Source organism: Pimephales promelas, chromosome 24, assembly GCF_988280905.1.
Source record: "Pimephales promelas chromosome 24, fPimPro1.hap1.1, whole genome shotgun sequence".
Taxonomy (NCBI): domain Eukaryota; kingdom Metazoa; phylum Chordata; class Actinopteri; order Cypriniformes; family Leuciscidae; genus Pimephales; species Pimephales promelas.
In genome coordinates, this window is record NC_142792.1 from 14,140,766 (window position 1) to 14,164,288 (window position 23,523).

Sequence of the window (23,523 nt, forward strand, 5' to 3'; positions counted from 1 at the left end):
TTGAGCAGATGTGGTCACTTTAATCTGTGTTATTATTTGCGTTGTGTATGGCTGATGGCTCTATACTTTAAGATTTCTGATTTTAGTCAGGCTGTGGCTCTATAAAAAACAATTTCACTACTACTGTACTTACTGATCTGTTGCTTTTCAGAAGAATGACTCCATTCTAAATGGCTGTCATAGTGCAGATAAAACAGGTGACGTTCACAGGTGAGCCACAGACTCATGGGAACTGTAGTCCAAATACTGCTCTGAGCTGATGTATAATGGAGCTGTAACTAAATCCTATACATTGTGTGACTCAATCGGATGCTCTTGCATATGTTTTTGTATAATGAGTCTTTTTGCGAGTGTTTAGTTGCTCATGCTGATTTCCATCCCCCAGCTCTGACCTGCATCCATTCCTGTTGTTGCCGAGGCAACAGAAAGAAAGGAAAGGAATAGAGTACAGAGTATTTAAGCTATAGAAATGTTTTTTTTTTTATGTGTTTCCCTCCTAACGGTTGTCAAGGAAATGGATTACGCTATTTCCCTGCAGAGCTTTTTTAATAGGGTGTTAAAAAACTCTCTAAGCCAGTGTTGAGTTGCCATCATAATGCCAGCATTGACAGCTTTACCTGCTATAGGAAAACAAAATACTGAACGTGACCTTATCTGGGAGATCAAAACTTATCAAAACTCCTTTTATAAACATGCTCACAGTGGTTCTCATTGATTAATAATTGCGTACAAGGTGCATTTATACAAAAAGGTTTTCCTGCAAAAGTTCGGCTGGATTCACAACAGGTGCATGCCGTAGCATTATGTAATAGTGATGGATACCAGTTATTCTAAAAATGAAGCAATGTGTGCCTGTAATTAGCATAATACACACACACATCTCTATGTAAGGGATTTCGGATCTCAACCTCACTTGTACAGATGCAAACATTGAGAGAAAAATGCCACACTTTAACGGAAATTATGCTCTTTAAAGGGTTAGTTCAACCAAAAAAATGAAAATTCTGTCAGTATTTACTCACCCTCGTGTTGTTCCAACCCCGTAAGACTTTCGTTCATTTTCGGAACACAAATTAAGATATTTTTGATGAAATCTGAGAGCTGGATCACTCCTCCATACTAGTCCATGGGCTTCTTGAGGGATTGAAACTTGCCGGCCTCGAAAAGTAATGACAGATATCGTTAAAATAGTCCAAGTGACTACAGTGGCTCAATCTTAACTTTATAAAGCGACGAGAAAACTTTTTGTGTGCAAAAAAAACAACAAAAATAACGACTTTATTTCAACTATTCGTTTATTTCTCCCTCTGCACGAGTCAGGTTACTAGTTTAATAACGTAACCTTCTGTTATTGTACATCACACGCATCACACACACATGACCAGCGTCGGCCAATAGTGAGCCTACGTGTGACGTAGCTCTACGCTATTACACTACGTTAACTGACTATAGGCTCATAGAGAAGGAAGTGAATAGTTGAAATAAAGTCGTTATTTTTGTTGTTTTTTTGCGCACAAAAAGTGTTCTCGTCGTTTGATAAAGTTAAGATTGAGCCGCTGTAGTCACTTGGACTATTTTAACGATGTCTTTAATAACTTTTCGAGGCCGGCAAGTTTCAATCCCTCAAGAAGCCTATGGACTAGTTTGGAGGAGTGATCCAGCTCTCAGATTTCATTAAAAATATCTTAATTTGTGTTCCGAAGATGAACAAAAGTCTTACGGGGTTGGAACAACATGAGGGTGAGTAAATACTGACAGAATTTTCATTTTTGGGTGAACTAACCCTTTAAGGATGTTTAATTGAATAAATCCCTTATAGTCTTACACATGATTGCTCTTTAAACCTTCATTAGCCAGCTGTGCATTTTCTGTATAAAGTAGAACATGTCTTGAGTATGACATAAGTAAAATATTATATACAATTAGGTCAGTAAGAAAAAAAAATTAAGAAACAAATTGATTCAGCATGGATAAATTAATAAGAAATGTTTCTTGAACAGCAAATATTAGAAGGGTCATGTGACACTGGAGACTGGAGTAATGATGCTGAAAATTCAATTAAATTAAAATTTAAAATATAATAATAGATGACAGTTATTTTAAATTATAATAGTATTTCACACTATTGCTGCTTTTACTGTATTTTATGTAGCCTAAGGGAGCATAAGAGACTAAAAGAAACATTACAAAATCTGATCAACCTCAAACTTTTCAATGGTAGTGAATGTATATTTTTCTTAAAATTAGCTTAAAAACTTAAAAAACATTCATAAATTGTATTGACACTTACAAGTAATGAAACTTTCTCAAAGTCACTCAAGGCAATGATCTAGGAAGTCTAGTTAAAGGCATTAGTGATGTCACCTTGCAGTCTTTTTTTTAAAGGGATACTCAACAATTTTTCATATTTAACTATGTTATTCCCTTAACTAAGACGAGTTGATACATACCTCTCTCGTCGTACCATTGGCCTTCTCGCAAATGAAACCCTGACCCCTGATTTTCCTCCGAGTCCACTCTTTTTTGACGTATTGCTGTTTTGACTGTGGGGGTAGAACCCTTTTGAAACCTTAAATGACGAATAGGACACACAACAGTCTCATGGGCTAAACAGACACACGCACGCGGCGGACATCGTAAGGACACACCATTTGAGACAGGGCCGTTGGTCAGCCAAACAGATAGTCCCAACCCAAACCCCTGTCATTGGTTGAGCCAGTGTTGTCTCTGCACATAAACTGAGATACGTGTTTTAACATAAAAAAAAAATACAATTGTTTTTGTCCAGTCAGCAGTTCATTACTTTGTAATTTTATTCCTCGAGCTAAAGCATCTCCACCGGATGAATGGGACATCTGGATGAACCACAGAGACACACACTCTCTCTGCCTCTGGTGTCTGGACGAAGCTTCTGAAAGATGCAATTAATATTAGATGGAGGTCTTCTGCTTCTCAGATGTGCTAGGCTTGTAAAGTTTCTCTGAATGTTATTGCTTTTCTTTTTCTTCAAATAGAGTTGATATAAAGGGTGAACTGCAGTGCAGAGTCACTGTGTTCCCTCGCTATTAGGAAGACCGTGAATCCAGCACTGGACTGAAACATTTAGTTGGAACCAATGTGTCATTTTAAAAGTAAAATTTCAACAGTGCCCTCGGTCTGAAAGAGCTGGGCAACCGCATTTCCTGAGAGAGAGAGAGTTAAGTGGCAGAGAGATGATAGTGTTACCTCGCTTCAGGACCTCTGGGAGTTTTGAGATGAACAATTCAGCGTCATTGTGCTGGTCATTTATCTTACTCTGAACTTGGAGGGTTTGAGATGGTGTATGTTTCTTTTTTGTGCTGTTGTATCCTTCACACTGTTTGGAGGCTAGAACATCCACACAATGACATTATTATTTTGTAATAGTTTATTTTGATATTAAAATAAACTTTCTCCAGCCCTCAGGAAGACTTTTTATTGTAGATACCTGGAGATTTTTTAGAGGACGTTTGGTGGATGTCACTGCGGTTCTGTGTGAGTCATTGACAGACTGGTTAAAGGGTTAGTTCACCCAAAAATAAAAATTATGTCAGTATTTACTCACCCTCATGTTGTTCCAACCCCGTAAGACCTTCGTTCATCTTTGAGAACACAAATTAAGATATTTTTGATGAAATCTGAGAGCTGGATCACTCCTGCATACTAGTGATTTGGGGGATTGAAACTTGCTGGCCACGAAAAGTAATTAAAGACATTGTTAAAATAGTCCAAGTGACTACAGGGGCTCAATCTTAACTTTATCAATCGACGAGAACACTTTTTGTGCGCAAAAAACAACAAAATAACAATTTTATTTCAACTATTCATTCATTTCTCTCTCTGCCTCGAGTCAGGTTACTAGTTTAATAATGTAAGCTTCTGTTATTGTACATCACACACACATGACCAGCGTCGGCCAATAGTGAGCCTACGTGTGACGTAGCTCTACGCTATCACACTACGTTAACTGACGCACTACTACGTTAACTACGTTAACTACGTTTTTTTTGCGCACAAAAAGTGTTCTCGTCGCTTGATAAAGTTAAGATTGAGCCGCTGTAGTCACTTTGACTATTTTAACGATGTCTTTAATAACTTTTCGAGGCCAGCAAGTTTCAATCCCTCAAGAAGCCTATGGACTAGTATGCAGGAGTGATCCAGCTCTCAGATTTCATCAAAAATATCTTAATTTGTGTTCCGAAGATGAACAAAAGTCTTACGGGGTTGGAAAAACATGAGGGTGAGTAAATACTGACAGAATTTTCATTTTTGGGTGAACTATCCCTTTAATGAGAATGGTGTGGCAGTTTATCATGTGTAAATATGAAATATATGTGTATTTTAGCATCACAAAGCCAGAAGTACACAGTTTTCCATTTCCTATTTCTGGTCATTTAAAGGGGTATTCCACTCAAAAACAGCCTTTATGACTTTCTGTGAAACAGAAAATTAAATTTTGCATTTTTTTGTTTATTTTTTAATTAATTTTTTTTTGTTTATGCAATGAATGTCTATGTGGTCCAGTGTTGTTTTAGCTCTCATTCAGTGGCGTAGCAAGTCAGTCCCGGGCCCATATGCAAAATAAAATGGTAGGGCATTTGAAATATGCATTTCTCACTGGCGCATCCACTAGCCTACTGCGAAGATCGCAAGTCAGCATAGTCAACTTCGTCTTTATTAATAAACAATTAAAATTTCTCCTTCCTATATTTGACATATTCATAATCATTGCTTTTGCTGGTTCTTTGTTCTTTGTGGCTTTAATTATCGCCGTTGTTATCGTCACCACCGCATCAAAAACATGATTGCGTGATAAAAACATGAAAAAAAATATCACCTAAATAGCTTAACTGTTTCGAAAGAAAACACAGAACGAATAGCCTGATGCGCATACGTCCATCTCGCGAATGTAGACTTATTCATGCAATATTCACCCATTATTAGCCGCTTTTACATGGCCAGCGCGAGCACAGAGGCCGAAATAATGACTCACGCACTCCTGTAAAAATAAAATGCTATAGAAATATATCATGACATGCATTCAAAATTGTGGCTACACTTTAAAAATTAATTACCTGGTTGTTTTAATTAAAAATTCCCCATTGGCGGCCCCCTATCGGCTCATATGCACGTGCATGCCCAGACGCTACCCCACTTTATTTCTCCCAAATTTTGGATTCCTATAAAAAAGTTAAATAGGTTTTTCACTCATTGATCTTATTTCATGTTGAACTTTCATTCATAAATTAAAGGCAGTGTAAAGAGAAGTGCTTTTCTAAAAATAAAAAAATAAACAGAACAGTTAAACAGCTGAAGGCTTTATACATGACTCTATAACAGTAACATTTGGGCAGCACTTTTACTTTTACACACACAGTGTATACTGAAATGAATTCGCTCTACCACACTACTCTAGTAGCTATACTGAATTTGCAGCACACTGTATGAAATACTGTTTCCCAAAATACTATGGACTCAACTACACATTTGAATTGCAAAGAAACTGGAATTATCAACTCTAATTTTAAACAAATTGGACCCCTTGTTTGATTAAAATGCTAAGAGTTGAGACATTTTACACACGCTTGCATTGAACATGTACTGTATTCATTTCCAGATTATAACTTGATGCTGCTTGCTGAATTAAACATGCAGTGTAATGTGACAGCAATACATTTGCAAACATTTATCTTGGTATAATGCATTCTGTTCTGTTTAAAAAAAATAGCAGGAGTATACAGTGAGCTTTCAGCAGGTCTGTGCTCTGATTGATTAGTAATGTCTTGGGACACCTTCAATTAACCTAAATCCACTCAGAGTGCCATTACTCTGGTCTGGATTGTATTGCTGTGAATACAAGAGAACACAAGATGTGGTGAGAAGATCTGTCAGGAAGGCAAAAAAGCAATACTGGAGGAGATTTTGTGATTCTGTGGGGCGGACTACCCCTTTAGAGAGGATTTGGGGTATGATCAAGAAAATGAAAGGTATAGATAGAAACTATGATTATCCTATGCTCATAGATGGAGAGAATATTGTGAGTACAAGTAAAGATAAAGCAGGAGTGATTGCAAAAACGTTAGCTAGGGTGCACAGTTCTGATAACCTAAGTCTGGAGGAAAAGAAAGAAAGAAAGGAAGAGAAGAAACAATTTTAAGATATTCTAATTCAGATGAGAGTGTTCATGAGGAAGGAGGCAGGTTTAATGATTTTTTTTACTAGAACAGAACTAAATATTGCCCTAAAGAAGTTAAGAAAATCTGCTCCAGGAAGGGATTCATGTTGGATAACTTGAGTGATATAGGTAAAGAAAAGCAGTTGCTGCTATTTAATAAGATATGGATGGAGGGAATGATTCCTAAAGAATGGAAAGAATCCATAATTGTTCCAATTAGGAAGCCTGGTAAAGATCCTCATAATCCAAGTAGCTATAGGCTAATAGCCTTAACTTCTCAGGTGGGAAAGACTATGGAGAAAATGGTAAATGATAGGTTCAATTACTGGGTGGGGTCTAAGGGGCTTCTGAATAGTTATCAGAGTGGTTTTAGAAGAGGTAGAGGTACTATGGACCCTGTGGTATGTTTGGAAGATGTTATAAGGAGAGCTCAAGTAAATAGAGAATCAGTGGTGGCAGTATTCTTTGATATCGAAAAAGCTTATGATATGATGTGGACAAATAGCCTATTAATCAGGATGCAGCAAATGGGGATTGGGGGCAGAATGCGCCTTTTTGTCTGAAAGAAGCTTAAGGGTTAAAATAAATGGGGAATTAAGTGCTGAATATATATATATCTGAGAACGGTACTCCTCAGGGGAGTATTGTTAGCCCTATATTTTTTGCTATAATGATAGATCAGACATTTAAAAATGTGCAGGGGCATGATGGAGTAGCTTTGTTTGCTGATGATGGAGTCATGTGGGAGAAAGGGAGGAATATGGACTTCGTAGTAAAGAAAATGAAGATCCAGAAATGGGCAGTTCACCTGTCAAGTAGAGAGCTGGAAAGAACAGAGGTTTTTAAGTATTTGGGAGTATGGTTTGATAGGAAGTTGACATGGGCATTTCATATACAGAAGATGGTGGAAAAGTGTAAGAAAATTCTAAATGTAATGAGATGCTTGTGTGGGTTTGAGTGGGGTGCTTCAGGGTCAGCATTGAGAGCAATTTACACTAGTCTAATGAGATCAGTGTTTGATTATGGATGTGCATATGGGTCAGCTTCCAAGTCATTATTATACAAACTTGATGTAATACAAAACCAGGCCTTGAGAATATGTAGTGGAGCTGTCAAAACCTCTCCAGTGGCAGCCATCCAAGTGGAGGTGGGGGAGATGCCCTTGTATTTGAGAAGAGATCAGCTTGCCCTAGTGTACTGGGCTAATCTTATGGGACATAATCATGATCATATTGCACAGCCAGTCTTAAATGGATAGTTCACTTTGAAATTAATTTGTGAATGTTTTAGCTTACCTCAAGGGCATCCAAGATGTAGGTGTCTTTGTTTCCACAGTATTTTCAATTTTGACATTTTTCAGTCAAACCGTTGTTGTCTATCAGTCATACACTGGAGGCTAAGGGGGTCCACCAAAGAGCATGCACAGAGAAGTCAAAATTAAACATGATTTAATGACTCGTAAATGTACAGTAAGTACACATTGATGGCCTAAGACACGAAACGAACGGTTTGTGTGAGAAAACGAAAAGTATTTATATCGTTTTTACCTCTTGTAATCACAGTGATGTCCAACTGATCTGAATCAGTTGTGCAATGTCCAACTGAACCGAACTGAATCAGTTCAATTTTACGCCAGAAGTGATCGCTTGCGTGCGACGTCACTCAATATTTACATGGAGATTTAGGAAGTTTTACCTTTTACTAAACATATTTAGATATACCGAAATCGTCTTCCGTTGCGGTTTGCCGTATATCTAAATATGTTTAGTGGAAGCTAAAACTTCCGAAATCTCTGTATAAACAAAGAGTGACATAGGCGCGTAAGCGATCACTTTTGGCGCATGCGCAGACCGAAGCGCCCGTGCCGTCAGATCATTTTGTCATGGCTATGATTACAAGAGGTAAAAACGATATAAATACATATGAACTTAATATCTATACTACAGCACCATACTCTACTGTTCCCCCTTGGACTTTTGAGGAATTCAAAGTGGATCTAGACTAGGACTACTTGAAGAAAAGCAGGAGAAGGAAGTGGACAAATGCAAAGTTACTAGATATATAGTAGAACATTACAGACAGGACATAATCATATTTACAGATGCTTCGAAAAGAACTGATAAAAGGGTGGGAGTGGCACATGTGGTGCCTGAATTGGGACTGGCTGTAGGTAAAAGGCTAAATGATGATTTGGCTGTATTTACAGCAGATCTTGTAGCTATATGGTTTGCCCTGTTATGTGTAGAAAGTAATAAGGGTAATAGAAAAGTAGTTATAGCATCTGACTCTAGTTCTGCTCTTTTAAGTATTAAGAATTCGCACTCAGGATCTAGGAAAGACATTCTTCTGCAAATTTTACAGTTAGCAAGTGGATTGCAAAATGCGAGTTTACAAATATATATGCCAAGAAAGCAGCAGGGAAATACAACATTGATGTTGACATAAAATATAGTAAAGCAGAGGTTAAGAGTATTATTAAAACAAGAATTTATGAAAAATGGCAATTCGTTTGGGATAATGAATCATTTGGGAGACATCTTTTTAGTATACAGCCTAAAGTTAAAAAGGTTGCAGGTTCAATCTAGACATGAGGAAGTGGTATTGTCCAGGTTGAGAATTGGGCATACCAGACTTAATAGTACTTTATTTCTAATGAAAAAACATGTTGATGGCAACTATGGGCATAAGGCCTACCCCTGAAACATTAGAGCATGTATTGATTCATTGTCAAGATAGACAGGGGCTTATTGCTCAAGTAGAAGCCAATGAAATTATATTTGAATAAAGTAATATTTTACAAAGAAATGCTGAGAAGATTTTTCATTTTTTGATTTTGTTTTTGAAAAATATAGGGCTTTTTAAAATAATTTAATTTTTATAGAAAATATGCATTTCCTGTGATACACTCCAGTCCAGCGGTGGCGGTATTGCAACACATTGTTTTCAACCGCCATTTAAAAATTGAAGAAGAAGATGCTGGCGCTCAGACTGAGGTGATTTCAGCAGCTTTAAATTATACATGAGTTGTTGGATTAAGGTTATTAGCTTTGTGAAGTGATACAGTCACATCATAGCATGCATGTGTGCGCATGTTCTGTTTCTGTTTTGTAGATGGGCGAATCACATGGTGGGAATGCGATACTGCCGTGTGTGTTTGTTAGGTAGTGTGTATTTTCAGCTCTCTGGCCCTGTTGGATAGGAGGTTGATTGCTCTGATTGGAGTTAGTGAAAGGTCATTAAAGGTGAAACTCTGCATGAAACAGTAGTTCACGCTATTTGTGTGTGTGTGTGACAGCATGTGTTTCTTGCACCTGTGCACATCAAGTTGGGGGTTGTTGATTTGAATACTGTTTGATGGCCTTGTGGATATCCTGATTGGGTTGGTGCAAACTGAAGAGGGCAATTTAAAATAAAATAAAAAAATAGAGAAAATTGCATCTTATTCCTTATTTATCTGTCCATGTAAACTAGATGGAATCTCTCTAATAATAAATAATAATTAATAGAAAATATTATTATAGTTATTATTAATATTAGTACTTATAATGTATGTATTTATTTATTTATTTGTTTTCTTTGCTTATTTGTTTTTGTCACTACTTCTACATATTATTGTTGCATTGCACCGTTATAGTAAAACAAAATACTTTTTTTTTTTACTGCAGGACAATATTGTTGTGTATTATTATTATTAATAATAATAATTGTTGGCCAGGTCATGGTCATGTTTGTAAATGAGAAGTGGTTCTCAAACAGTTTACCTGGATAAATAAAGGTTAAATAAATAAAAAGTAATATGAATATTAACAATTATTATTATAATTGTATGTTACTACTTCAACACATGTTGCAGTGAACCTTATATGGATAGTAGTACAAATTATTTGATTTTTAACAATTATTATTCTTTTTTTTTTTTTTGTACTGCAGGGCAGTAATGTTGTGGAGGACCAGGATTTGCTGGAGATCGGGATTTTAAACTCTGCCCACAGACAGCGACTTCTTCAGGCTATTCGCTTGCTACCCAGGGTGAGTACATCAGGGACTCTTAGGGCTCCAAAAATATAGCTAACAATGCATTCAGAACATTCCCTCACCGATCCTACCGAGATCCAAACCTGCATGATTTTAGTTTACAAGGAGAACAAATTGTAACCAGTTGCTATAAAGCTCCAGAAATTATATACTTGGGCTTCACTTTGTGTTTGCACATGTAATGGGTTGATATGCTACGGTCAGGCAATCCCGATGGGAGTTCAGTGACTTACACAAAGACACTGAACTGGAGAGCATTGTAATGAGTTCACTAATTTGCCAAAAGAACCTTTGAGTGAACAGTTCTTAAAAGAATTTTTTTTTCGTAATGTGGAGAATATTTAAAAAAATCAATAAAACCTTTTCCCACTATAAAGAAAGTTATAAGCAGTGGAAAGATTTATTGGATGGTAATGTTTTTTCATGGAACTATAGATGTCAATAAAGCACCTTTATTTTTAAGAGTGTAGCAGTGCGATTGAAATTCTGTATGTGATACATGTGCGTGTCATGGATTTCATTACTAAATGAGGTTACATGGTATCCACATTTATCACACATACACATCCCAGAGTGCACCCTCCCCCTAAGAGCGCTCAGTTTAAGACCCCCTCAAGAGTAATCCAGCAAAGCCTCTGGTATTGCCATATAAGAGTGTGTGTGTATGTGCAGGCGACTCGACATCAAATAAATCTCACTTGTGTCCCAAACAACCTTGCGCTCCCTTTCTCCTTCACAATCTCTGAAAGGACCCCGCAGAGGGGAATGGTTGTGTGTTCTGATAAGATAGAAAGGACACGCATGTACGTGCACACACGCATTAATGTGCAAAGCTGCCTTTGTTCAAACAAATGTGAAAACCTCAAACATGAGCGGAGAGGGGAGAGTTTAAAGGGGTAGGTCACACAAAAATTACAGTTCTGTCATCGTTTACATTGTTTCAAACTTGTATGACTTTATTTCCTCAGTGGAACATAAAAGAAGATATTTTAAAGAATGTTCCAGGTGTTCTTTTCCACAAGAAAAGTCAATGCTATTCCGTGCTCAAAAAGAGCACCATAACATTGGTGTTGACTACTAAAAGACCCAATTTAATTCACTGTTCACTATAATTTTCTACTAATTCTGATACTTTTATGGTGCTTCTTTTGTTGTTTTGGAGCTCAATGGCCTGAATCCCCAGTAAGCTGAATTATATGGAAAAGTAAAGGATGACAATTTTCATTTTTAGGTTCAAAATGAAAACGATTCCTTTGAAAAGAAGTTGAGTTTAAGATTAAGGACAGGAAATGGTATGTGTCTGAAAGAGAGAGATATGAGAGCTCACTGTGAAAAGAGAAAAACTTTTTCATCTGCAGTCAGCGCTTTCAAACGCTGCTTTAGCTGATAGCTTCTCTCCATTTACATTTATGCATTTGGCAGATGCTTTTATCCAAAGCGTTTTGCGGTGTATTCAGGATATGTTCTTTTATCAATAAATATGGGAATGATTGCCTGATTTTGTTAGCTTGTTTCTCCCTTATTTATCTGCTAGACCAATAACCAGTGTGGAGCAGGATTGAAATTCACACAGGTGTTTCCAGCATGGAATAACAACATTTCCTGTTATTGGACCTACAGTATCTATTCGTAACCCAAACTGTGTCCAGCCTCTGGGTTGGTTGCTGATATGGTTGTTTAACGGGTCGTTTCCGTGTTTAAGGTGCGGCCCATTGGTTACGATGGAAATAATCCTACTTCAGTGGCTGAATGGCTGGAGTCTCTGGAGCTGGGAGACTACACCAAATCTTTCCTCATCAACGGCTACACCTCCATGGAGCTGGTCAAGAAGATCTGGGAGATCGAGCTCATCAACGTAAGTCCTGCTTATCTCTCTTTCTGCCTGTTGCTAGGTTCTGCGCACATGCATTTATTTGTCTTTGGCTCTTAAACAATATTCTCCACAGTCAAGGAAAACATGGAAATAATAGGGAATTTAAAAAAGAAAGATGTCAAAATCTGGAAAGGTCATGAAAATTGTAAATAAATCTTTGGTCATTTCTGACCGAAAAATTTTCTGTTTTGAAATTTAAAAAATCACAGCTTCATCGGAGTGTTACGAAACTTGGTGACTTTTATGGCTTTATGTATGTGAACACACACAAAAATTGAGGTCATGATCCGAGCATGCTAAGTGGTCTTAAAAAAATAGTCACACTTGTGGTCTTTGGTCAAAAATGACCCCCATAGGAAATGAATGGGAAATTGACAAAAACACAAAAATTCACATTTTTTTTATAAAAATCGTTTTTGAGATTTTTTCAACTAAATATTCAAATCCACCAAAAAAAAAAAAATGTGTTCATAAACATCTGGGGAATTCACATGCCTCTCCATAGAGAGCTGTACATGCCATCTAGTGGTTACACCATGATTCTACGCTTTTTCTCTATACTGTAACCAGATGGTGCTAATTTTCTTCAAATTTTTTTTTTTTTTCTGAAGGCCTAGACTCTATATTAAACTAAAATACTGCATTAATAATTTTTTGAAAAATAATAATATATATATATATATATATTTTTTTTTTCCATGGCAAAAATAGACCATAAAAATTGCATAAATATTAATACATTCAATCAAATTGTCTCAAAATACTAAATTGCAAAGAAAAAATATTATAGAACAAAAATAAATTGCATTGGTTTTACTGGGATGGAGGAAATTTAATTTAATTAGTCCGGTCACTTTTGACCAGGAAGATAACAAGTGTGACTCCGAAACGAAGAGCACCCGAGGGTTAAACATAATATAATATAATTATTTCATTAGCTATAGATCACTCTTATTGAGTTCTCTTTGAGATCTCTTTAAAATGTCTTTTACAAATGGCAATGATGGGAAAAGTCATGGAAATTCATTGATTAAATGATGTGAGAAGTGAACCCTGTATGTAGTACACACACACACGAGCATTTAGCTGTATATTTTGTTACAGTTGTGCGACTGTAGTTGGAATGAAGCTCTTTTGAAACAAGATTTGCTGAAGGACCTTTAAAATGACAACCAGAGGTTGTGAGACATCATACTGAATCATTCTGGCGTCTTATTGGCCGATTTGTCGTAATAGAGTTTCGGTTGGCTCTGAATGTTGCCTGTAATTGTATTGGTTTGATAAATAATCCTGTCCGATCTGTCTTGCTTTCAACTGCAGCGAAACCACGGCTTTTGTATAATGGTAGCATCTCCGGGTATGACACTGAACAGTAGAAATTTCATAACTGGATCTGTTTTTCAAAAATGTTTAAGTGTATTTTCCACACATTTGGGAAATATTTCTACAGGAGAACATAGTAAATATCCACACACTCATATTAATGCAACAGTTTGAGCTCTCAAGTCTTCACCAGATAAAATTAAGGCATCTTTTACCTACGATATTTCCTTCAGTCGTTATTCCTGTAGCCCACATCATGTGTAAAAAGGAAATTGTGAATTTTTTTTTTCCTTCTGTGTTGGATGATAACTAAAATGGCATGTTTGATGACAGTGAGATCATGTGTCGTTGCTTTAACAGATTTGGTGTTAAATTACTCTAATTACAGCCTCACGTATGCTAATTTCACTCACTTTTCAGCCGAGAGAGAGAGAGAGAAAGCGAAAAAGTGAGAGCAGATTATATAATATTGTGGGATGTGATTTCTTCAGCACTTGAAAAAACACACACACACACCCACTCGCTGTGGAAAGTAGAAAGCTGCAGTAGTAATAAACACATGGTATGGCCACAAGAGGGAGTCAGAGGAAGGAAAATCTGTGTTTTTAGCTTTTATATGAGTAAATTTAGCAAAAGATTATTGTTGGAAGTTATAGGATTGTTTGTGTTCGCAAATGTGTGTTGTGTGACCATGCGTCTGTGGTAACACACTACTACTCTGTGTGTGCGCGCACGTGTGCATATTTGTGTATTTTGTATTGTCATTCCCTCAGGCTCAGTGTTTAATTAAACAAAAAGCTTTATTAATACTGATGTAGGCGGAATGTTTGCTCCCCCATGTTTGTTCAAATCATATTTCTTTCTTCTGTGGAACACAAAGGATTTTATGATTTTTATTGTCCTCTCTTCCATATAATGGACATGGATGGGGACGACAGCTGTCAAGTTCCAAAATGGACAAAATAATAATAATAATAAAAATGTTCATAGAAGTAATCCATTTGATTTGTACACTATATTCAGTGTTCTGAAGGTTTGTGTAATGATAAGCTCAAATACAAATTCACATCCCCTGCTGTAGTTTCAGTATTTAAAATAATAATAATAATTGGTATAAAGATAAAATAAAATATAAATATTTCATAAAAACTAAATAAAAAAATCGAATTCTAAATATAGTTTTTGATTAGTCACGTCATATTGGTGTCAAATCTATGAATCTATTGCAACATTTCTTCAGAATTAGTGTGTGTGTGTGAGTGTGCGTGTGTTGTATGTGCCGAATGGGACATTCTGAACTTCCTCTAATGAGCCTGGATTTAGACGGATCACAGAGCGCCTCTGTCTCCCGGGTCGCTGTCCTGAACTCTCTGCTGTAAATGAGACTGTGAAAGAGAAGACACTTTATGCAGTGTAGCACACAGTCTGAAGCCGAGAAAACGAAGAGAGAGAACGTATTGAAAGAAACAGGGCAGAATGTTGCCTTGTTTTTGTGTTTCCTAGAGAATGTCAACCTTAAACATCTTAACCGATAGTGCAGCAGTGTAACAGTTCGGTTCAGAGATTAAGGAGCGATAGTATGAAGAGAGGCAGGGGAGAAGAGAGAAAGAGGGCAATGGGAGAGAGAGGTCCAGATTAAATCAGCTCGTAAACGCTCAGGGCGACAGATGTTGAGGCGACTGGACAAGACAGTGACAAGATGTGTGTGTTATTGCTGTTCATAAACAATCACACAAGCACACTGTGGTGTATACGGTCAAAGTTTATTTAATATTAAATTGTGAAATGATACTATAAGTTAAAAAACAGAAAATGTGTTTATACATGTACTGTTGTATTCCAGAGATTCAGTGAGAATAACAGCAAATCTAATTGATGATTCAATATTCAATATCTTGCTCTTGGATTGTTTGCATCTGTTTCTCAAGGTGTTATACACTTTCTGTTCTCTAGATGGCTCTATCACTCTACTTTTTTTTGCTAGTGATCTATGATGTACAATTCAAAATTAAAATATTTATTGGTAAGATAAAGAAGGTTACAAGACTTGGCTACTTTTCCTAAGTTTGCCTTCTGAACACACACATTTTTTTTTTTTTTTTTTTTGACTCAATCCTGCAATGTTAAGTAAGTGGAAAAAAAAAAACTCCTTAATCTTGTATTTGGGTCAAAAATGGGCACCCATTGAAATGAATGGAAAAACTGTAATTTAGAGCACTCTAAAATAAGCCAAAATAAGACACCAGGTGACAGCAAAGTCACTTCATCTTTAGGTTTTTCCTCTAAGAACTTATTGGAATGATATTTTAATGTTGTTAAAAAAATAAATAAATAAAACTACATAGTAATTAATTTACTATGTAGTTTTAATTTACTATGCACTTTAATAATTTACTAGAAAATATGGTACTTTTTAAAGTAAATAAATTCAAAAATACCCCCAAAATTAAAAAAAAAACACACCATAAATGGATAGACAAAACTTTATCGAAGACAGTGATATAATATAATAAATAAAAATTAGGCTCACACCAGAGTCCACACATTTGTCCACAATTACAGGATTAAGGGCTATAAAGTGAATGCGGTTTGAGGGCTACGACATATTGCACATTACATCATTTTAAATGTGTGTGTGATGTGTTTAATGTCACTTTCTTTTCTAATCACACATTTATTTCACATGAACATTGCAAGAACTATGCTTTTAGCTCGCAGAAATTATAATTTTAGATGTCAAAACAGACCGTTGCGCTAGTTTCGTTGTGAATTTTAAAGGGATACTCCATTTTTTTTTTGAAAATAGGCTCATTTTACCACTCCCCCAGAGTTAAACAGTCGAGTTTTACCGTTTTCGAATGTATTCAGCTGATTTTTTTTTTATATTTAGAAGAATATCAGTATCCAGACAGTTTCTGGTCTCATTGACTTCCATAGTATATTTTTTTTCCTACTATGGAAGTCAATGAGACCAGAAACCGTCTGGTTACTAATATTCTTCTAAATATCAGAAAATCAGCTGAATGCATTTGAAAACGGTGAAACTCAACTGTTTAACTCTGGGGGAGTTGTAAAATGAGCCTATTTCCAAAAAAAGGGGAGTATCCCTTTAAGAAATCCAAAATTATGATCGTGTTCTGAGCAGTTTTGACACGCAGGACAGGGTTTTGCCTCCCAAAGGAGAAGCAGAGAAATTCAGTGTGAACAAGCAGAGACATCGACATAAAGCAAACAGCCTCATTAAAGACTGCTGATGTCACACGGCACAGCTTTCGTGTTTGTATGTTTCTGTTTCTGAGCAGCATCATTCCATGCGTGTAAGAGCCTGTACTGTATGTGTGTGTTCACCCTATTAGAGAGCGATAGACTTGCGCGTATGAGTGTGTCCAGCCTCAGGGTTACCACAGGCAGTCATCTGATAATATTCATAACAGGGCTCAACATGTCTGCATTCCCAAAATGCTGTACAAACATAATACTTTTGTATTTCTATGCTGTGACCATCACTGTATAGGGAACGTTTGTGATGAAAATGACTACATTCTAAATATAGTCATTATTTATTGTTAGTTGTAGTAAAGTTAGTTTGAATATCAACTTAATCCCCAAACAAAATGCATCCAAACCAGCCTGGAATTGTGTTTGAGGCAAATGGAGTATTTGGACCCATCTGTGGCTTTTTAAAGCGCACTCATTGCATTTTTATTATTATTATTTAATCCCAAAAATGTCTGGTTTTGAGCTGTGGTTGTTTTCTGTGGGAAGGTGAACAGGTCATCCTCCATCAGTTTACACGAATGGTTTTACGTTCAAGACAGAATTGTATAAAATGCTTTGTATGATGTTTTAGACTTGTTTAGAGCAGTTCAGATTTGTACCATTCTGTATAATGTATTTAAATGTCACATGTTGTGCCAAGTTGTGCTTCCAGGCAGCCGCTGGCTTTGTGGTTAGTGTTTCTGGTTAATGTTAGCCGTGCTTAGGTCATGTTGGTAGGCGGTCAGAAGTCATTTAGCTCGTAATAATAGTTTAGCTCGTTTTTTTTTGACAACTGTTACGTGGTTGCCATGACTGCTAGCGGTAGTTACCATAGAGACAGCTTGCGCGAAGTACGGATGATTCAAAACTGACGTGTTTGTGTGTGAGTAAGTGTGTAAGGGCATGTATCCTTTAGTGTGCGTGGTCCAACACTTACGATTTGCAGACTGTGTGTGTGTTATTATGAGTTTCCATATCCTTCGTGTTGCATTCCTGTTTTTATTACTTCCTGTCACCTCTCCAAATGCACAGATTGCAAATTGTCTTTTCTTACACTAGCAGATGGCTACTGCCTTCGTTAACACAGCAGGCCCATCAAACACACACACAGTCTCCCCCTTTTTTCTGTCTATCTGTTCTTTCCTTTTGGCACCCGTATTACACTGCCTCTCACCTCAACGATGACAAAACATTTGCTTTAACACCAACAGACTCATAGAGGACTGTTCTGTATGTTAGTGTGTGTGTGCTGTACTATACGGTATGTACAAGAGTGGGTGGGTAGGCCTGTGGGTTCAATGTTGAATTGACGCACACTGACACACATTTGTGGCACATGATCATGCAAGTGTTGTTCTCGGGGTGAGGGTGAGCTGACATTATTCCCGTAGGACAGATCCTGCTGAGGGGTATCAAGATGATCCAGTGGCCCCAGCAGCCTGTGAGAGGGCTGTTTCTTAAGGACGGTCACCAAGCCCCCTCATAAAAATAGATTAAGCATGACGTTCTTGGAGGAGGCTTGGGTTTCAAACAGTAAAATGGATTTATTACACGGCTCAGTGGAATACTGGATTCTGATTGGTCTTTTGGCAGTTAAATATTGTTGTATAATTGAACGTTGTCCCAGGAAACTGTTTTGTATTTATTTATTATTATTTCTAAATAGCTGGACTCTCGCGTTACATTCTACTGTCAAAATAGGCATTTTAATTCATACGATATTTCTTGTCAAATATATATTTTTTTGCATAACAACAGACACAAAAACATTTTAATGCACTGTAAAATGTATTTGTTGGTTTAATTTAAAGTAAGCAGCATTACCTTGTTGCCTTAAAAATGTTTTTCATTTAAAATAAAAATTTGAGTTGATACAAAGAAAAAGATCTCAAAATAGTATGTTATCTGAACAACATTTGTGAACCTAAGCTGATTTGACAAAAGATTTGTAAAACAAACCATGACTTTACATTATGCCTTACACTAGCGTTTAAAAGTCAATATGTTTTTGAAAGATAAATAAAATTCAAAATAAAACAAAGTGAATTTTGGCATCAAAGCTATAGTTTCAATTATCAGTTTAAAATTGGCTTAAAGGGATAGTTCACTTTGAAATAAATTTTTGGTTTGTTTTAGCTTACCTCAAGGGCATCCAAGATGTACACTAGGTGTCTTTGTTTCAAAAGTATTTTCAATTTTGATATTTTTAAGTCAAACCGTTCTTGTCTGTCAGTCATATAATGGAGGTCTATGGTCACCACCTCAAAGAGCATGCAAAGAGAAGTCCAAGTTAAACATGATTTAATGACTCGTAAATGTAAGTACACGTTGATGGCCTAAGACATGAAGCGAGTATTTATATCGTTTTTACCTCTTTAACCACAGCCACATCCAAGTGATCTGAGGCCGCGGGCGCATCGGTCTGCGCTAGCGCTGGAAATCGCCGGAAGTGATCTCTCACGCAGTTGCGGAAAAAAAATTCAACGTTGTCTGTTGATATCGAAATCGTCTTCCATTGTGATTTCCTGTATACCTAAATATGTTTAGATCTTCACAGTGAAAGGTAACACTTCCGAAATCTCTGTGTAAACAATGAGAACATCACTTCCGGTGCAGACCGAAGCGCCCGTGCCTTCAGATCACTTGGACGTGGCTGTGGTTACAAGAGGTATAAACAATATAAATACTGTTCATTTTCTCACACAAACCGCTCGTTTCGTGTCTTAGGCCATCAATGTGTACTTACATTTACGAGTCATTAAATCATGTTTAATTTTGACTTCTCTGTGCATGCTCTTTGAGGTGGTGACCATAGACCTGCATTATATGACTGACACACAAGAACGGTTTGACGTTAAAACATCAAAATTTAAAATACTGCGGAAACAAACATGCCTACATATTGGATGCCCTTGAGGTAAGCTAAAACATATCAAAAATTAATTTCAAAGTGAACTATCCCTTTAAGAATACATTCACCAGTGTTAATAAATTAGTGTTACTTTAAGTGAGTGTTAAATGATGCAAAGCTACATTCAGACGGCAGGTAAGTGTGGGCTTAATCTGTTTTGTTTTTTTTTTTGCAAGATTTGTTTTCCTCATGACAGTGTGAACAGAACAAATCAATCTTTTCAATCTGATCTTTTCAATTCTGATTACTAGTGCCTCTTCCATATGTGCTCATAAATGCGATACAAGTCAGATGTGCAATGCGACCTCAGTCTGAACAGAATTCATGCAACTTTTACAGTACGTCACTCTAGAGCAACATTCGTACAATTCTGCGCTCATGGGAGTCAGTTACCGGAAGGTATCAAGACAGTTGAGAAAGGCAGTCGGTGACAGTGATGTGTCAGAGCTCACAAGTATTTACAGCGACAGCTCTATACAACCAAAACACTCTTAAAACAACAGTGTGAACAGCTATACAAAAAAGCGGATCTGAGCAATAAATCATGAGCATGCACTATTAAGTTTCCATTACCGGTTGATAATTTGTGCAGTTAAGAGTTTTCGTTTACATAAAAGCCATCATTTATCATAATTAACTTTTTTTTTTTTTAACTCATCTCGATCGATAACTAATATGGTACAGATTATAAATTATATAGTGAAAGCTGCACAAGTTATCAACCAATAATGAAAAAATATTATTGCATGCTAATGTGCTTGTGAGGCAAGTAAAGAGTGCTGCTGCAGAAATCTATTTCCGTCAGGTGTCTTAATACAGTACAACATGTAAGTACTTAAATCCCTCACGCATTTCAAATGTTGAGAGCCATAATTGCCATGTCGGTGTTTGTGGTCTAGCTTTAAGAAGTAGGACAGACCACAAGCCATTTTGGATTAAGGCCATTTTTCAAGCTGCCCCAACAAACAGCGACTTCTACGCTTGTTGGGTTCCATTGGATCAGTGTGTTAATCCTGTTGGTGTTTGTGTATCAGTGTAAACATGACAGTCATGTTTCCCAACAAGCCCAGGCTAGCTCTGAAATGTTGTGAACCAGACTTAAGATGATTAGAACAAATGAGACCAGGATGAATGTATCGCAATCTTACTGCAGTGTGCAGTAGCCGAGCGCTGGAACTCGCGTTAAACAATGAAGCTTCGGAGAGAGAGAGAGAGAGGGAGAGGGAGGGTAAACCGATATGGGAGAGTGAGGCGGAGAGAGTGAGTTAAGGACGTTCAGTCTCCCGTCTCACACTGCTTCACAAGCCGAGGAAACGGTCACCTGAGCTACACTCACGCTACGGCACGCGAACAAACAGCTTCTCGCTGGATGGGAGCAGGGTATCCATAGTAACAGGCAGAGAGCGTGAATGAGGAGCACGAGAAGGCAGAAGGAGGAGGAGAACGGGGTGACGTGTTCAGACAGAGATCGTACAAACCTCTGCGGTTTGATCGCGCGAGGAGACTGGAGAAGAAAGACTGTGAAAAGATCAGTTGCCACGCAAATATGCATGTTCATGTGAGCTTTGAGGTGATGCATCGCAGGGCTTTGTAGGAGAGCCAGAGAGTTGAGGCGGCTTGTCAACGCAGGTCAGGACACTCGCGAGGGCTCTTCGGATGTTTGGGAACGGAGGACTTGACTGCACGAATGAGCGGCGAAACTCTGGGTAAGTCACTGGCACTAGAGGAAGAGTGAAGCAGAAGGAGGATTATAAGGGATTTCGCTGCCTCTAGTTGTTGATTTGTAGATTAATGCACTGTTAAAGCTTTTGTTCTCCACTCGCTGCAGCACCAGCCACTGTTTCCTGCATTTTCACCTGCTTTTATTGCTAAACATTCGCTGTTTCTTTCTAATCTGTATTCCCCAGCTACTTTGCACCCATACTATTGTAGTTTCTTTATTACTTTGGTGATTTTACGCATCACACTCGATTGTACGCTGTTGAGTTTACAGTATAGGATGTGCGGGTGTTCACACGCAGTGGTGAATGCCTTGAGTCTGTGTATGTGGATAGTTGACATTTAAAATAGTTTTGGACAGAGTATTGCATGTTGTAACACAGGTCAATTTCCCAGGAGAATTGCTTCATGATTATCATGCATGCAGCTTAATGAGCTAATATTAATTGAGCTACATGAAATCTTTGTCTTTGTAAATGTCACACCAAAGAAACTTAGTAAGTTTTTAAATAAAAAAAAAAATAGAGATTTGTAATATTAGAACTGATTCAAATGATACTGGGTATTTAATAGCTACTCGTTTCCCCTATTTTTACATTTAAGATGACTTTTGCTGTCATCTAATATTCACTTAAAGTTAATCTTTATGAAAGACTAATAATTCAACAAGACTATTCAATAATCTTTGGCAAAAGTCCCAATGAACTTTAATTTTTCATACTGTCTTCTTTCATAATGTCTACAATCTTAATTTTATATATATATATATATATATATATATATATATATATATATATGAAGAGTTCAGATGCAAAAGCCTCTAAATGCCATTTGCAATTTTCTTCTTTAATGATGATTTTTATCAAACTTGTATATTTAAGTTCAGTAATTTCACTTAAATAACAATTAATAAGTAATTATCATTGCCATTTAAGTGAAATTACTGAACTTAAATATACAAGCTTGATAAAAATGATCATTCTAGAAGAAATTTTCAAATGGCACTTAGAGGCTTTTGCATCTGAACTCTTCATATATACACCAATGTTTTTAATTATTGTTTTGAATTATTGCATAAATATAATTAATTTTGTTTAATGTATATATATATATATATATATATATATATATATATATATATATATATATATGTATATATGTATAATATATATATATATATATATGTGTGTATATATGTATGTATGTATGTATGATAATATTATATATATATATATATATATATATATATATATATATATATTATTTTATTTTATGATTTTATATAGTTCTGTATACATAATATTGTGAATGCTTAAAAAAAATGATAAACCAGGAATGGTTACCTTATGGTACTTAAAATATATACATTCCTATAATTTTGCCATAAATCAGACAGTATGCCTCAGCTGCCCATTTACATTCCTCCTTTGTTGTGTGCGTGTATTCACTTGCCTCCTGGACTTTCTAAAGCCTGAGTGTTAACCTCATGGCCCACGTAATCTGTAGATGGCACATCGGTGAGGATGACTATGAGATGAAAGAGCAGGCAGACGTCTCCTTTAGGTTGTATTAGTTCAGTTCTGCAGTCAGCAGTGAAAGAGTCACGAAGGATCAGAACAGAGCGGCAGTGAGGCGGTGTTGCGTAATAAAAGTGGGACCTGCTGTGCTGTGGATCAGCCCTGGTGAATTAAACGTAATCTCACAGCTACGCTTTCCACATGTGGATGGGGCTTGAGGTGTAAGCTTTCTCATAACAGAAATAAAGCTGTCAATAAGCTTGGAAGTCTCTGAGGGTACGCCAAAATGTTCCCACAGAGCTTCTCTGCCGGAGGCTAGATTTTTGGAATTTTTTGGGATATTATTTATTTATTTATTTATTTAACCTGGTTGGGGCTTTTATTGTAGTTCACTAACTACAGTACAGTTCCAGATGGTTTTTCCACCAGAGGAATGGAGGAAGTTGTTTGCGGACGCTCTAGTTTCACACACACCGATTAAAGTTAGCTTTAACGAGTCTGAAGGTATATCAATGGAGTGTGGACTGAAAATGCACATTTATGGATTCAGGGAAACTCTTGACTTTCTTTAACTAGGTCATTTTACAATAGCTGCAACTGATGATTGAATATAAACCAAGTTACTCCGAATCAGATGTGATTTGAAGTCTGCCATCTTTGCTCATTTTTGAGCCAATCACCTGAGCTGCATATG

The 23,523-nt window shown here is 36.8% G+C and overlaps 1 protein-coding gene across 8 annotated transcripts in view; it reads left to right on the plus strand.

Annotated features, from left to right (window-relative positions):
- The window catches only part of anks1b (ankyrin repeat and sterile alpha motif domain containing 1B), a 173,603-nt gene that overhangs the window by 119,583 nt on the left and 30,497 nt on the right, over nt 1-23,523 (plus strand). For all 8 annotated transcript variants that reach the window (XM_089126724.1, XM_039668353.2, XM_039668354.2 and 5 more), the window contains 2 exons: nt 10,124-10,222; nt 11,931-12,083. In XM_089126724.1, the coding sequence (XP_088982850.1) occupies nt 10,124-10,222; nt 11,931-12,083 (252 nt within the window). The remainder of the gene's footprint in view (nt 1-10,123; nt 10,223-11,930; nt 12,084-23,523) is intronic.